The sequence below is a fragment of the Sus scrofa genome, chromosome 16, assembly GCF_000003025.6.
Source record: "Sus scrofa isolate TJ Tabasco breed Duroc chromosome 16, Sscrofa11.1, whole genome shotgun sequence".
NCBI classification, from domain to species: Eukaryota; Metazoa; Chordata; class Mammalia; order Artiodactyla; family Suidae; genus Sus; species Sus scrofa.
Window position 1 is genome coordinate 35,033,476 of NC_010458.4, and position 17,490 is coordinate 35,050,965.

General features: G+C 40.2%; 1 protein-coding gene across 2 annotated transcripts in view; it reads left to right on the top strand.

Moving 5' to 3' along the window:
• Positions 1-17,490, top strand: part of IL31RA (interleukin 31 receptor A) — an 83,969-nt gene that overhangs the window by 46,077 nt on the left and 20,402 nt on the right. For both annotated transcript variants that reach the window (XM_021076775.1, XM_003133979.6), the window contains exons 5-8: positions 355-506; positions 4,470-4,632; positions 11,330-11,409; positions 14,214-14,430. In XM_021076775.1, the coding sequence (XP_020932434.1) occupies positions 355-506; positions 4,470-4,632; positions 11,330-11,409; positions 14,214-14,430 (612 nt within the window). The remainder of the gene's footprint in view (positions 1-354; positions 507-4,469; positions 4,633-11,329; positions 11,410-14,213; positions 14,431-17,490) is intronic.

Genomic DNA, 17,490 nt, shown 5'->3' on the forward strand with positions numbered 1-17,490 from the left:
TCAAAGAAGGAGAGGTGGGAGAGCAGATAAGGGCAACAGCCCATTTTCTGGTCATGTAGTCTCTTCTTTTGACCTTCTTTCTGCTCAGCACAAGATCTGACCCAGTTAGTAAAATGCTGATTTGGAGAAAAAAACACAGGAATATATTCTCTCCTCATTGGACATTTTTTTGAGGGGGGGAGGAGTAGCAGCAGTCTTTTTGCACTGCCATCCTAATACCATCTGCATACCAAAAATACAAAATATGCACTATCATTTTCTTTCTAGGTTTCTTTTTTTCAATTCTATGTGGATGTCATTAGCACTTTCTGATCTTTTTGCAAATATGAAAACTGCTATGATTTTTATTTTCAGTTAAAACAGAGCCACCTGAGATTTCCAGTGTGAAACCAATTTTGGGCATCAAACGAATGGTTCAAATAAAATGGGCAAGACCTGTGTTGGCACCTGTTCATTCTACTTTAAAATACACACTTCGATTCAGAATGGTTGATAGTGCCCACTGGGTAAGTTATGTCCTTGTAATTTTGTTGGCCTAGAATCACTTTTTCCATTTTCTTCTTTGAAATTAGAAGACAATAGTGAATATTTTTCTTACCAGTTTCCCATTTGGGCCTTTCAGACTAGAAAGATGTTTTACTATAGGTATCACACATTCTGAATACAGGGATATATAAAAAAGAGAGAAACTTGCTCTTGCATACCAACCTGGTTTTATTTAGCTATGTTGGCTGCCAGAGATTTCCATGGCTTGGCCATTTCCTTTTAATTTTTCTATTTTTCTTTTATGAAACTGTGATGTATAACACATGTTTAGAAAAGTGATCAAAACATAGATATTGCATTTAACAAATTATTATTAAGGAGTTTCCTTGTGGCCTAGTGGTTAGGATTTGGGGCTTTCACCATCATGGCTCGGGTTCAATCCCTGGTCTGGGAACTGAGAACCCACATCAAGCTGCTGTACACTGTGGCCAAAAACAAACAAAACAACTAAATTATTATTAAGTCAGTGCTCGAGTGAAAACCACTGCTATAAAAAACAGCATGCCAGGAGTTCCCATCGTGGCTCAGTGGTTAACGAATCCAACTAGGAACTATGAGTTGCGGGTTCGATCCCTGGCCTTGATCAGTAGGTTAAGGATCTGGCATTGCCGTGAGCTGTGGTGTAGGTCACAGACGTGGCTAGGATCCCGCATTGCTGGGTCTCTGGCATAGGCCAGCAGCTGTAGCTTTGATTAGACCCCTAGCCTGGGAACCTCCATATGCCACAGGTATGGCCCTAGAAAAGGCAAAAAGACAAAAAAAAAAAAAAAAAATAGCATGCCAGAGCCCCCTGCCTACCTTTTTCTGATGATGTGTACCTCCAGCTTTTAGAGCTAACAGTTATTCTATTATTTTCATGGTGATTAATTTTTTGCTTCTTATTATGATTTACCATGTAATCCTACATCTCTGAACAACACAGTTTGAGACATTATATAAATGGAATTCATATACGTTGTTGTTTTCTTTACATGTGGCTTCTTTCTCTCAATGTTGTTCTTTTAAGATCCATTCATGTTATACAATGCTGGAGTTTATACATTTTCATTGCTGTGTAGTATTCCCTTGTATGAACACAATGGAATCATGGCTTTAACTTGCATTTACCTGACTTTTAATGCAATTGTATATATTTTCATATGTTTGTTGGCCATTTAGGAGTCCTTCTTTGTGAAGTGTTGATTAAAGCCTTTTGCACATTTTTTTCTGTTGAATGATCTATCTAATTTTTAATTGACTTGTAGGAGTTCCTTGTATTATCTATGAGTCTTTTATTTTTTTATGTATGTTGCAAACATCTCTCACCGTGACTTGCCTTTACACTCTCTTAATGGTAACTTTAGATGAACAACTTCTTAATATGAATGCTGTTGAATTTTATCAAGCTTTTCCTTTATATTTAATGCCTTTTGTATCTCAAGAAATCTTTTATTTCAAAATTCAGAAATAATTCTCATATTTCCATCAGTGCAGTCTAAAATTATATCATATTTTTGTAACCAATTTATATTATTGCCTCTTAGCTTCCAGCCAATTAAACCATTTAAATCTTTATGACATTCCCCTCCACACACAAAATTTTCAAGTAAAAACATCTCTACTATCTTATAACTTTTTCATTTTTAACCTAAAATGCTCATATTTTATTTATTCCTATTGAATTTCATCATGTTGGTCCATTGCTTGTGTTGAGTTGGGAAAATTTTAGATTTAAGCCTGTGTATATGGAGGATCAATTGATCCTGGATCCTTCAAGGACCAAAGGCATATAGCCTGGACAAAAAAAACACAGTAAAGACACTTTAGAGCCTTACTTTCGGCAGGTTGAACAGCCTTTTTTTTCCCCCTTAAGGCTAGAGCTGAGAAGAACATGCTTGCATAGCTACATTATTTGTTTTTGTTTGTTTGTTTGTTTTTAGCTACTATGTGTAGCAATTTGATGTGGGATCTCAGTTCCCAGACCAGGGACTGAACCCAGGCTAGAGCAGTAAAAAACCAAGTCCTAACTGCTAGACCACCGGGGAACTCCCCATAAGTATATTACAGCTTTCTGAGCCTGACCATGAGGAGATCCAGCAAGCAGGCCAAGCATGTGCTTAGGGACTAGGAAAGCAGGAGGAAATTTTTGAAAGATTGAAAAAAAAAAAACCCAATATTGTGTATTTCAAAAAGCACGTAAAATAGACTTCCTCACATATATTTTACGGATTAATGTTGTTTTCATTTTATGTATGGAGGGCATCATGTGGTTGACCTTCTCTTAGAGGTCTTAATCTGATTTTAGCTGAGCCCCATAGCTAAGGTAAGCTGGGGAAGCTGCTTTCCCAGAGGTGATGAATTTTCCAAGTTATGGTCCCAACAACTCTATTGCTGCAGCATCTACAGGGGCTATTGGAAGAGGGTGCTCAGGGAACCCGGGACTCAGTGGCAAAATCATCCTCACCCCTGGATGCTACTTCCTTGCTCTGATGCCATCTCACTAGGCTGGAAGTTCAGAACTATCTGTCTGCAGCTGGGACGCTCAGCTTTTGGTCACATACACACGTTCTCATTTTGCCCAATTTCCTTTAGGCCCAGGACCTATAATTATGTACCTGTTTTCATAGCTGTTAAGAAACCTCAGGACTTCCTTCTCTAACAGGATCCTGTGGGACTAGTGTGCATACTCATAAAATGGACATGTCTACTAGTGCAGTTTATTTTTATTAATTAACTCAATATAAATGTATATAAACCAAGGGCTATAAGTTCATGTTACAGCAACAGTGACCATACTCAATAAGACAGCTGAATTTTTAGTTTCTTTTGAAGGGTTGAGTCTAGAGCAGACTTTAGAGATTACTTACAGCAGCAAGCTCATTTTACTCATGAGGAAACTGAGATCAAGAAAGGGGAAGTGAGGAGTTCCTTCTGTGGTACAAGAGGATCCGAGGTACCTCTGGACCCCTGGGACACAGGTTCTATCCCTGGAGTTGGCGCAACTGCAGCTGAGATCACAACTGCTCCCTGGTCCAGGAACTTTGTGGGGCAGCCAAAAAAAAAAAAAAAAGAGTTCCCATTATGGCTTAGCAGTAACGAACCTGACTAGTATCCATGAGGATGCTGGTTCAATCCCTGGCCCCCAGCTCAGTGGATTAAGGATCCATCATTGCTGTGAGCTGTGGTATAGGTCGCAGATGGAGCTTGGATCCCCAGTTGCTGTGGTTGTGGCATAGGCCAGAAGCTGTAGCTCTGATTGGACCCCTAGCCAAGGGTCAAGCCCTAAAAAGCAAAAAAAAAAAAAAAGGAAAAAAAAATAGGAGAGTGCCAAAATGAATGTATGCATCCAGGATGCTAAGAACTTTAGCAGCTTAACTGATCACCCAAAGACCAGTAATTTGAAATGGGAGATTTGGATAAAGAGAAACTGTCTAGGAGTGAGGGGATCTGTGTTCTGATCCTGGTGCTGCCGATCACAAACACTGAGGTAGTCCATAGGTTTTGTTCATGACATGAGGTTGAACTTAGTACCATCATGGTCTCTGTTACCTACTCTTCCTTGAGGCCGTATCTCTAGGTGTTGTAGTCACCTCCAGAATATAAACTGAGGCCCATGTTGCCCTGTGGCCCAGGACTCCACCTTGCATCTTCCAGAACAGCAAGATCTACTCTCTCACATCCAGCCCAGAGGCAGGAATCTCTGCCTCACAAGCTTAGAAACAGGCAACAGGAAGGGGGGCTGGTTCTTGGGGCCAGTCACTTCTACTTAGGTGCTGATGGTCCCCAAGCATGTGTTGGGATTTATTCATGAAAATTATATCTTTAAAATTTTGAGATCTAATGCTCCTAGTTCTGAAGAGGTAAGAGAAGGTTGGGGAGTAAAGAAGAAAAATGGAAAGATAACGTGGTTTCCCATGCAGCTCAGGATTGTCTTTGTCTTTTAGATGGAAGTCAACTTCATGGAAGGTGTTTTTGGAGAAGAAACATTCAACCTCACGGGACTGCAGGCTTTTACGGAATATGTCATAGCTCTGCGATGTGTGGCTGAAGGGTCAAGGTTCTGGAGTGACTGGAGCCTAGAAAAAATGGGAATAACTGAAGAAGAAGGCAAGTTGCTCCGTTAAAATTCCCCTTCTACCTGCCCCACTTTAGGGCAGCCTGGGCCAAGCCTATGTGGGTTTTGTTAGGTGCCATATTTGGGAATCATGGAATCCCACAATCTCAGATCCTGAAGAGTCTGTTTGTTCCCTCTCCACAGGGCACTCAGGGCACCCACCTGAGCCCACAGGGAAAACTGGCCCTCTTCTGATGGTGTTAGTTACATTAGCAGCTTTTTTTGCACTGAAGGCAAAAGGTCACATTTAATACTTGTACAAAGTTCTTATTCCATGCCTAGAACAGTACAATATTATGTAAAGGTACCCTATGATAACTTAAAGATATAAACCCTGGAGCTACTGAAAAATAAAGGTATAACTAATGAGAAAAGAGAAGGTCACATCTTTAATGACAGTGAAGGAAGGAAAGAGAAATGTGTTACACATTAATTGAGTGCTTCCTGTGAGTCCGGTATAGTGATTAAGAACGTACTTTAAGGAGTTCTCTTGAGGCACAGCAGGTTAAAGATCTGGCATTGTCACTGCATCAGCTTGGGCCACGACATAGGTTTGATCCCTGGCCCAGAAACTTCCACATGCCGTGGGGAAAAAAAAAAAGAACATACTTCAAGTCTGTGGGTTTGGTATCAATCCCAGCCTGGCTCTGGAGTAACTTTGGGCAAGATACCTAATCTCGAAGACTGTTTCCTCGCTATCTATTTCTCTTTTCCATAATGAATATAATTTATAATATTGAGTTAATAATAGTACCTTCTTCACTTTGCTGTACAGCAGAAATTGATAGAGCATTATAAATCAACTGTAATAAATTTTTTTAAAAAGAAGAACAACAACAAAAACGGTGAAAAGCAAAGAAGTATTTCAAGTATTCACAACTGGATCATTGAGCTTAAACTTAAAAATTATTACCTACTAATTGGTGAATCAACTTAAATAAAGATGACCATTTACCAGCAAAAAAAAAAAATAGTACCTTCTTTTTAGTATTAATTTAAAGGTTAAATGAAACAATGTGTGTAGCCCATAGTAAACAGTCAATAAGTGCCAGATTTCCTATTAGTATTATTAATCCTCCTAAGAGCCCTATAAAATATGTAGAATCACCTCCATTTGCAGTGAGAGAGCTGAGCTTACAAAATGTAAATAAGTTGCTCATGATCACTCAGCCTGTCACCATGTCCTGTAAATCAAGAACCATGCCCAGTACCTGACATAGGTGGTCAAGAAATGTTTGATGAATGCATTAGTTTCCTAGGGCCACTGTAAGAAATTACCACAAATTTAGTAGTTTAGGGCTGCACACATATTTTTCTTTTTGTAGTTATGGAAGTCAGAAGTCCAAAATCAGTCTCACTGGACTAAGTGAAAGTGTCGTCAGGGTTGTTTCCTTTTGGAGACTCTGAGGGGGGAATGTTTTCTTGCCTTTTCCACCTTCTAGTGGCTGCCTGAATTCCTTGGTTTGTGGCCCCTTCCTGTGAACAAAGCATATCACTCCAGTCTTTGGTTCTGTTATCACGTTACCTTTTTTTTCCTTTTCTGTGTCAAATCTGTCTGACTCCCTCTTATACTGACCATTGTGATAACATTTAGGGCCCATTCCAATAATCCAGGATAATCTTCCCACCTCAAAATCCTAACCTAATCAAACCTACGAAGTCCCTTTGACCATATAAGGTAACATCTATAGGTGCCAGAGATTTGGACTTAGATCTTTGGGGTTCATTTTTCAGCCTAAAACAATGAATGACTAACTAAATGAATAATTGTTGAAAGACCTACATCTTCTGAAATATGGAAGAGAAGCACAAAAATGCCCATTGTTCTAACCTTACAAGGCTTAACCTTGATTTCTAAGGCATCTAAGTTTTAGACCATGAATTTTCCCCCGCCCCATCCCTGGCCATGTTTTCTGGCTCTTCTTAGTGAGTCTAGCAGCCAAGTCCCACACTGGTCTGAGGTAGCATGTAGAGTCAGTTTCTGTGCTTCCTGACAAATATGACAAACACTGATTCCTCTGGATCCTGGTTGAGTTTCCCATGAGACCCAAGTTGGTATTAACAGATGTTTGGCACGTCTGCCCTTGTGGTCAGATGTCTGGGAATAATCTGACGCCTTTTAAATTTTATATCTTTCACTGGAGATATTCATGCTTAGTCTGGACTACCCATTGATAGATGTCGTTACACAATAGGCAGCACATGGGGAATTGGGCTAGATGGCCTCTAAAGACCCTTCTCACGCTAAGTTTCTATTCTTCTGTGCCATTTGGGCATCCAGCTTCCATGCCAGGCTGTAGCAAAACAGGAAAAAAGTCATTTAAAAAAATCCCTGGAGTTCACATCGTGGTGTAGCGCAAACAAACCTAACTAGGAACCATGAGGTTGTGGGTTTGATCCCTGTCCTCGCTTAGTGGGTTAAGGATCTGGCGTTGCCGTGAACTGTGGTGTAGGTCATAGATGTGGCTCGGATCTGTTGTGGCTGTGGCTGTGGCCAGCAGCTGTAGCTCCAATTTGACCTCTAGCATGGCTGCGGTCCTAAAACAAACAAACAAACAAACAAACAAAATTTCTAATCATTATGTGTTTAAGTTCTTAGAACAGTGCCTATCAATGATAAGGGAAATATAAATTTTAAATAAAGAAAAACACAGTCATAGTTAAAACTAGTCAGGTGATGGATTTAATGTAAATTTTTGATTAAAATTATATACAGTATTTGGGACTACATTTATATTCTACAGACATTATCTCAAAGTGTCCAGTCTCAAATATACTCATGTACAAATATCAAACAGCACATAAATTGCACAGTGTAAAATGACCCAATGGTTCTCATCTGCTGGTGTGCTCAGTTATTGCTGCCTGTGTCTTAGCTGAGCCCTCCCTTTTAAAACATTAGAATGAAGTACATGCCGTATTGGGCAAAGTGTCCTCTCCCTTCGCTACAGCTTTCAGCAGGAAATCTGGGACATTGAGGTCTACTCTGGCTGTGATCTTGTTTTGTACAGCTCTTCTCCCTGTCACGCTTCTTTCCAGTGACCTCCTGGCAACATTATGGCTCAGTATCTTCAGTTAGCTTATCACAGTCCAGCTACTCCCTAATGTCAATTTCATCCACTTGTTTTGCTGCCAGAAATGAGATTTACCATTTCAGCTGATTTATTGTTTCAGCTAGTTTGGCTAAAATTTATTAGCAAAATATTAGAAGCTGATGTTCTCTGTGACCTTTGCTAATCAAATCAAATGAACATCTATCAAACTCTATTAGAGAACTTTCACTTTTGTTTTTCTTCATGTTTTTGGGATCCCAGAAGAAATTGATGAAAATGCACCTCCCTAGCAAATCCTGATGTCTCCTCTTCTAATTAATAAACTGTTTGTTTTCCTTTTTCACAGTGAAATGCCGCAAACCTTTTCTAATTGTTTGAAAATTTCTATTCTAAGTTGAATGTGAAACACTATTTTCTTTTGGATTTCAACATATTGATGGTTAGGATTACCTATTCCCATTTAAGCTTGTAAATATCTAACACATTAAATAGAATTATATTCAAATCCTGGCTTTATTACTTAAAAGCTGATGATATCGGGCCATTGTTTTACTTTTTTGTGCCTCAGAAATGAAAATAATAATACTGATGAATCTAAGTATAGGCCTGTGGGGGGTTTAATGAGATAATTAGGTAAAATACTTAGTACAGTGATATTTACTTAAATGTTAGTGATTTGTAGTGTTAATCTGTTTTGTTTTTGTTTTTTTGGTCCTTTTGCCATTTTCTTGGGCCGCTCCCATGGCATATGGAGGTTCCCAAGCTAGGGGTCCAATTGGAGCTATAGCCACCAGCCTACACCAGAGCCACAGCAACGTGGGATCCGAGCTGCATCTGCGACCTACACCACAGCTCACGGCAATGCCAGCAACTCCTTAACCCACTGAGCAAGGACAGAGATCGAACCCGCAACCTCATGGATCCTAGTCGGATTCGTTAACCACTGAGCCACAACAGGAACTCCTGTAGTGTTAATCTTTAGCAAAGGCAGCAACATGTGTCTGAAGTACTGATTGGTGGTGGTTGTAACAGGAACAACAGAGCAGCAAATTGTTATTATATCCATCCAAACAATCCATTGCCTTTGAATATGTAGGTATTTTGGCAGATTTGGAAAAACTTAATATTGTTCTTTCACAAATATAGAATTATTACTTTTCCCACTTTGATTACATTGCCAATCCATTATCAACTCATGATCAATGTAAAATTGGCTATAATAATTGTAGAAGATTTATGTGCTAGTCAGACAATGGTTTAACTAAAAGCTGCATCCATGGGAAATCTATATGGGGAAGACTCTCTTTGAACCACATCTGCAGGAAATAGTGCCCTCAGTGAAAGCAGACAATTCCTGATCAAATTCATTCATCGTCACCATCTGCTAGGACCAAGTGGCTGCCTGTGGAATAAATCTAAGGAGAATTTTACTTATTTCTAGTCAAGTGACTGGAATGATTGATTATTTAATGATCAGTTCATTTTTGCTTCTCTCCATACTTCAGATGAATATTTGGAACTGGCTTGCAATGAATACTTTGACTTTAGATTTTTCTTTTGTACTCTCATTATTATTATCCCTGAGTCTGATTTCCATGTGACTGAAGTAAGAGATGGAGCGAGAGTCCTTCCAATGCTGTGGGTCACCTTTGCAAGTCTTGCTGACTTTGTTTTCTTCTGCCAAGGCTGCTCTATGGGAGGAACCCTGTCTCTGCTCACATCTCATTGACAGGCCAAAACCAACCTATTGCTCTCTGTCTGAGGAAGATGAGTCCAGGCTGTCCAGTCTTCTGGTTCAGTTTTTCTTTGGAAAAATCAGAAAACTCCCAGTAGATCTTGTAAGATATTATCTCAGTGGAATGCACATTGTCATATGTGAAGTTTAAATAGTTCCGACTTCCTTATATGCAAATTACATCGAATTACAATAGATCTCATTGGGAGACTCAGAACCTAACAGTTAGACCGTGTTACCCACACTTTGGCTTCTGTAAGAGTTGTAGAAATGGACCCTCCACTTATAACATCTGTGATGACAGATTGACTTAATTGCCCTTTAGCACATTTTTCTACATCATAAAGTTTTCTTTAGTTAGAGTGTTCAGTAAGTAATTTTACTTTAAAACAAACATCTGAAATGAAAAATCCCTGAAAACAACCTCTCAGTACTAAAACATTTTAGATCTTGGCCTGAGCAGTGAACCCCTTTTTTTTGGAGACTGAATTACATTATTTTCAGCCACGTGATTTTTCTCAAGAAAAGATTCGGAGTGTATCAACTGCAGCTTCAGTCAAAGACATTTTCTCACTTCTCCAAATTACAGGCCACTAGCCTTCTAAATAGTTCTTTAGAACACACTGCTTTCCTCTCATGACTAAAGTATATGTGTCATTCTTTAATCAGAAGCTTGGCATTTTGCAATTTCAGGCACATGTCAGAGGATTCAACTATGAATTTCCAGGGATCCACTTCTTGCCAAAGCTCCCTGAGACATGATATTTGAAAGCTATAGTCCAGAGATCAAGTGTAAAGTAGATTCCTCCTGTTTTTCTAAGTTTTATCCCTGTATGGTTAGATAATTAGAAGCTAACACAGTTGAACTCTGTTGTCCTAGGTTATGTTATGTTGTCCATTGGAGAAATGCATGAATCAAATTTAACTTTATGCCCTTGAGTTTTGTAGAAGACAACCATGAAAAATGTGCACATGCCATCCTTCTGTACTTTTGTTCAACTGTAATTGCAGGCATCAGCCTTTAGTTTAACACTTTGTCTGCAAGATAAATTCCATTTATGAATTAAGTGCCCATGGCCAGAAAATACTTGCCCTTCACATCAATTTCTATCTTTCCTTTTCATCAGACCATGAGAAACATGCAACTCTGTTTGATTCTTTTTTCTTTTTCTGCCAGGAAAATCAGCATTAAATTTAGAGCTCAGGGAGGGACCAAGTGAAGATTATTTGTCTGCTTCTTTTTTCTTTAACTCTTTCTTATATTTAACAACATTGTAAGTTTGCAGTTTCATCCTTTTGGGGAATATATATGGTATAAATTATATATAGTACAAATTATATACATACAAAATCTCCTTATCAGTTATCCGTGTCATTCCCAACTTTATTATGTGTGAGCATTATATCTTAGAGGACATGAGGTGCCACATTCCAATCTAGATTTGAGTGATTAAATTATATGACAATGGAGTCTACTGGAATTTTATTTTCACTTCCATTAAGTCATCAGATCTAAGGGCAACTTAACCTTTTATTTTTGTTGCACTAAATGATTGTGATTTTATTTTTTTCCCACAAGATATATGACTTTGCATCACATTACAGTAATGTTCTAACACAAGAAAATTCCAACATTTTCATTAGGGGGAGGAGTGATTTATATATGGGATATTGATCTTATACATTTTTGATTATTTCTAACCTTTGGTTGATTCCAGTCTTTAAGCCACAAAATGAAGGCATCACTAGTCATTGCAGTGTCATCATCCCTCCACTCTCCACCTTGCTGGCTCCCTCAAGCAAATGCTTCCCAACTGCATTTTCTAAACAGGCAGCCCAGCTAATTTCACCATCTACTGAAATTCTCTTCTGAGTTGAACACCTGTCTCTTTTTCCTTATAGCTCCACATGGCCTGGATCTGTGGCGAGTCCTGAGACCAGCCAAGGTGGATGGAAGAAGGCCCGTGCAGTTGTTGTGGAAGGTGACCTCCCCTAGGTTATTTATTTGCTCTGTGTAAAAGCCTTGGTCTCTTATCTTTCAAGAATTGTGATCATTGGAGTTCCCATCGTGGCTCAGCAGAAACTAATACGACTAGTAGCCGTGAAGATGCAGGTTCGATCCCTGGCCTTGCTCAGTGGGTTAAGGATCCAGTGTTGCCGTGAGCTGTGGTGTAAGATCCCACATTGCTGTGGCTGTGGTGTAGGCCAGCCAGCAGCTACAACTCTGATTTGACCTCTAGTCTGGGAACCTCCATATGCCATGGGTGCAGGCCTAAAAAGGCAAAAAAAAAAAAAAAAAAAAAGTGATTATTGAGGGAGTTCCTTCTGTGTGGCTCAGTGAGTTAAGGATCTGGCACTGTCTCTGCAGCAGCTTGGGTCACCGCTGAGGTGTGGGTTTGATCCCTGGCCTGGTGCTGTGGGTTAAGGATCTAGCATTGTCACAGCTGTGGCATATGTCGTTGCATCTGTGGCTCACATACAATCCCTGGTCCAGGAACTTCTATACGCCACCAGTGCAGAAAGAAAAGAAAAAAAGAGAAACAAAAAGAATTGCGATTGTTGAAATTTTACGTCCTTAATTTCCTTCGCTGGAGGCTTTGTGATGTCCCAAATCTCACAATGGTTTCCCAACACAAAAAAGTCCTAGGGGTCATTTAGTAGATAACTTAAATGTGCATTACAGACTCTGCCTCCCTCTTCTTTGGTCTGAAACATTAACACTTGGGATGGGTACAAGGTGCAAGTATAGGAGGCACCTTGACCTTCTGGAGAAGACCATCACTGGCTGGCCTCACTAGAAGGCAATGTAAAGTTCTATAGCCCCCACCCCCACAGTGGACAAGTGCACTGACTTCGGGTCAGCTTACAAGTCTTTGCCAACATCTATTGCACAAGTGCCTCCTTGAGTACTGAGAGAATGGGATGCAAGGACAGAACAGGGCCAAATGGTCCTTTGTAGGATGGAGGCCTGGCACTGTGGAACAAGCAGAAGCCAGATGGGTAATGCAGAGAAGAGGAGAAAGGAAGAGGAGATGAAGAGAAGGTAGGAAGAAGGACAGAAAATAAGGGGAAGAGGGAATAAATAGGAAAGGAAAAGGGCAAACAGAGAGGGGAAAACCAGCCAGGAAATAGGGTAGAGGAGATAGTGAGTTGGGAGTGAGGAAGGGCAGGAGGAGAGCAATGGGATACCAAAGCTCTTCAGTGTGTCTCCAAAATTCTCAGGAAATACTCATCGTGTCATCTCATACTTGCTCTCCCAGTTATCAAATGTGGAAATGAATGACTCTGTCAACATATTTTTGAGCAAAGAGAGTAAACAATGGCACATACTGCATGTGGCCAACCCCACGTGGGTCAAGAAGGCCACCCGTGGGGCAGGTGAGATGGACTTCAATGTCCTCCTCCTCCTTCTCCCCCTCACCTGGGGTCTGGTCTTCCTTTTGCTTCAGCAGGAGAGTTTAATAAGAATTAGAGTTGCTTAAAAAAAAGAATAAACTAAAATTAGGTAGTGATGATGGGAATATACTAAAAGCCAATGGGGAGTTCCCATTGTGGTGCAGTGGAAACGAGTCTGACTAGGAACCATGAGGATGCGGGTTCAATCCCTGGCCTCACTCAGTGGGTTAAGGATCCAGCATTGCCATGAACTGTGGTGTAGGTCACAGACTTGGATCAGATCTGGTGTTGCTGTGGCTGTGGTACAGGCCGGCAGCTGTAGCTCCAATTAGACCCCTAGCCTGGGAACATCCATATGCCATGGGTGCGGCCCTAAAAAGAAAAAAAGAAAATAAATAAATTTTAAAAAGCCGATATATTGTCTCTTCAAAAAAGTGGATTTTATGGTATGTGAATTATATCTCAATAAATAAATTATTTTTAAAAGGGAATGGGCTATCTTGAGAGATAAAAGGCTCCTAGTCACTAGGAAGGTTCTAGCTGATCTTTTATGTCCTGGGAGCTGATTCCTGAACTGGAAAGGCAGTGGGACAAAGTGACTTCCAAAATTCTGTGTGACCTTACATTCAGTCATTGTGCGCCATATAGCTGTATTATCAGTAATAAAACGAGAACAACTGGAAAGCCCTGTAATTCCTTGGGAATATTTAGCTTTCTGATCTCTAGGCAAAATATCTGGTTAAATGGGCTTAGGGTCAATACTGAAAAAAAAAAAAAAAAAAAAGAGTTCAGCTTTGAGCCCCTGGGGTCACCTCGGGCGTCTCCCCAAGGATTTGGGTCTGATAGGGCACTTGAATGTTTTAGTCTTCTTAGCTGGGATGCCTGGTCTGGGAAAGCCAGCTCCCTCCTCAAAGGGGGAGGTGTGGAGATAAAAGGCGAGGGCACTGGTACTTTCCAACCTTGGCTAGCTTCCAGGAAAGAAATGACCCAGAGCCGGAACAGACTTGAGATTGGCTCAGAGGGAATCCCTCAACTTTTAGGCTTGTTTATACTCCTCTGCCCATGTAGGATAGAGAGAAACACACAGCCAAAAGGAAAAGAGGGTAGCTTGTTTGCACTGGTTTGGGCATTATCCCAGTTTAGCTTCATGAAATTAGACTTAGGTCAGGGGTTAATACTAAGGGACCCTTTAGAAATCCCCTTTTCTGGCACTTGAAGGATTAGTATCATGGCGCAGGGTGTGTCATTCATCCCAGAAGGGTAATTACCTGATTGTGGTTTAACACCTAATAGTTAATGTGACCACCCATCCCTGATCCTCACCATTTATCACTGTCTCAATGCCTTTCTCTTTGCTTTTGGCAAGAAATTTTGTTTCTTTTGTGTTCAGAAGGCTAAAGGAGCCCCAGTTCTGGAGAAGGCACTTGGCTATAACATATGGTACTTCCCAGAAAACAGCACTAACCTCACAGAGACAATGAACACCACTAACCAGCAGCTTGATCTGTGTCTGGGAGGCAAGACCTACTGGATATACGTGATTTCTTATAATTCTCATGGGGACTCTCCAGTGGCCACCCTGAGGATTCCAGCTATTGATGAAAAATGTGAGTATAACATATAAACGACTTACTTGGATGTCTGGCCCCATCCAATTGGCCAAGGAGTAGTCCTCTCAAAGCTTGAGAGTCAAAATGAAAATGAAGTGAGGACTTTTTTAGGTTATGGTGGGGGGAATCATAATCTTCAAGTAATTAATGAGCCTCTTAAAATGAAGTTCCTTTGAAACAAAGCCTGTGTTGAAAATCAGAGACTTCATAAATCATGTGATACACAGTCATAAAGCCTAGAAGTTATACAGGCAGCTTATATTTGTTTTGCTTTGAGTGAGTGTAAGCTGGGATGGGCCATTTAAAACTGTCAGATATGACACATTTGTCCTCAGTAGCTGAAACCTTTCTTTCAAAATCTTACCCTCCCAGTAGTGACCCCATCCTAGCCTTGGTTTTCACACTCTCCTGTTTTCTTCCTTTTCCTCCTTCCATCTGACTACCAAGTTGGGGAAATTTCTAATGTTTAAATCTGTCAATAAATTGTTTGTTACACCTTTAATTAAATAAATTTTTTTTTTTGTCTTTTTGTCTTTTTAGGGCCGTACCCGCAGCGTATGGAGGTTCCGAGGGTAGGGGTCCTACACCACAGCCACAGCGACGACAGATCCAAGCTGTGTCTGCGACCTACACCACAGCTCACGGCAACTGCCGGATCCTTAACCCACTGAGCAAGGCCAGGGATCAAACCCACAATTTCATGGTTCCTAGTTGGATTCGTTTCCACTGTGCCATGACAGGAACGCGTATCTTTTTTTTTTTTTTTTTTTTTTGAGATCTTCTCATTTATTTTTCTTATTACCTATCTCTTACTTAGTAGGATACAAATTCCATAAGAGCAGAGATTTTCATCTGTTTTTCTCTTCTCAATTTCTTTCTTCTCCCGATCCTTCTCTCCCTCCTCCACCTCCACTGCCAACATCTAGAACAGACAGAGAAATTGTCACAGAAAAGGTGCTCAGTAACTATTTGTTGAAATGCATTGTAGCTGGGACACACTCTCTCTAATTCTCCATCTCTATTTGCTTCAGGCATTTACCCTACCAGCTCTAAACTTGTCTGCCTATGCTTTCTTCTTTCTCTTCTCCTTAAACTTAACGCATTTCTTCCATTGCCTCACTTTACAACTCCTAGTTATATACTTTTTGTGTGTTTTGAACTGCATTTGCTATTATTTTAGTCAGTATTTAATAATATTCCCCACAGTCCTTAGTTCTTGGCATCTAGTTCCTGCCTCTTCAGTACCCCTAGTGATGACGTTTCTGACAAATGTGCCTGTCGCTGAATATACTCTCTTTGTTAATAGAGGCACTACTGAATAGTAATCTCAGTTTCCTGGTGTGGCCCTGTAATGGGAGACATAAAAAGTAGGGGATAAAGATATGGGTTTTGGAGTCTGGCAGCCCTGGATTCAAATCTTTACTCTTTCAACGTATACTATAAACCTGAGCAAACTATCTAACCTCTCTAAACCTTAGCTATTTATTAAATGAACTGTTTAGTTATATTTATCCCCACATAAAGCAATTGTGAAGATTAAATGAGATTGTGTGTAAAATGCTTTGTCTATTGCTAATCCTTATTATTATCATTCTTAATAAAATTTCTAATTAGGTAGATTTCTATTTGACATGGATTATCAACTTTTAAAACATGATAAAATATATTTTAAGATTATGCTAAATTCACATTAGATTTTTTGTTTTTCCCAGTTCTGAAGGTTTTTGCTTTGTGACACAAGTGTTGGCACGATCATCAGTTATAATGGTCCCAGACCAGGTGTAGGCAAACTATAGCTTGTGAGTTTTCCAATCAAGTTTTAATGGAACACAGCCACACCTATTTATTTACATGTTGTCTCTGTCTCCTTTTTTGGAGCAATGGCAGAGTTGAGTATCTGTGATGGAGGCCTGCAAACCTAAAATGTTTACTGTTCGGCCCTTTACAGACATCTTGACAAATTCCTGTCTTAGACATGTAAGAAAATAACGTTCAGAATGAGAATTACAGAATTTTGTTTAGTAGGTGGAGCAAACTGGAGAATAGTTATTATAATAATACTAGTAATTGTAAGTTTAACCATCTTTCAGTAGGTATCATTATCAAGTATTGTCCATTAGGATATGTCAGACATTGTGATAAGATAATCTACGTTAATTTAATGTGAGCCTTGAAAGAACCCATGGGATAGGTGCTATTAGATTCATTTTATAAATTATGACACTGAGATTCAGGGAAGTTTAGTAATTTGCCTGAAGTCTCTAAGGTGGAATTCTAGCCCAGGTCTGTGTGATTCCAAACTTGTACAACATTCTTTGTCCAAAATCTTGGACTTGGATTTTAATAAAGTGACTTAGAAATCTGGTCACAGCTGCTCTGTGACACCGAACTGGTTACCTCTTGGGCCTCTATTTTCCATCTTTCAAATAAGGGACTGGAATACATACACCTCTAAGTTCCTTCTGGCCTGAACATCCTCTGTGTTCTCAGAGACCTTAGGCAGCAGGCAGCTATGGTGTGGTCTGAGGATGACCTAGCAAAGCACAGCAGTTGTGTGATGAGGGGCTGAGGAGAAGGTTGGGACTGAGCTGAGGTGGAGCTCAGGCTGGGCTAGGATGGCTGGAAAGGTGAGGCACACCAGCATCAGGGAACCATATTTGATAAGCCCAGAGTGACTGCCTTCGTGCAACTCACAAGAAATTAGTGGTGCTTGCAGTCAAATCTCTTTCCTCTTGGCCCAGGAAGGATCTATATTTCCTACCACATCTGGGGATATATTGTATTTGGAGAAATTGCTCAAAAAGTTACCAATGAGTGATGGAAGGAGTTAGTTGACATTCAGTAGAATGATGATTTGGAAACTTTTTTTTCCAGCACCCTTTAATGCTGCCCAGGCCCTTCTGTCTTTCACACCTGACTCATGACTCGATTCCACAGCTCCTGTGGTCCAAGGTCTGGGCCTGTTTCCTCTTTTGACCCAACTTCTGCTTCTCAGAGCTCCTTCGATAATAAAGAGAAGGAGTGTGAGGTGAACAACCAACACTCACTCCTGTCTTC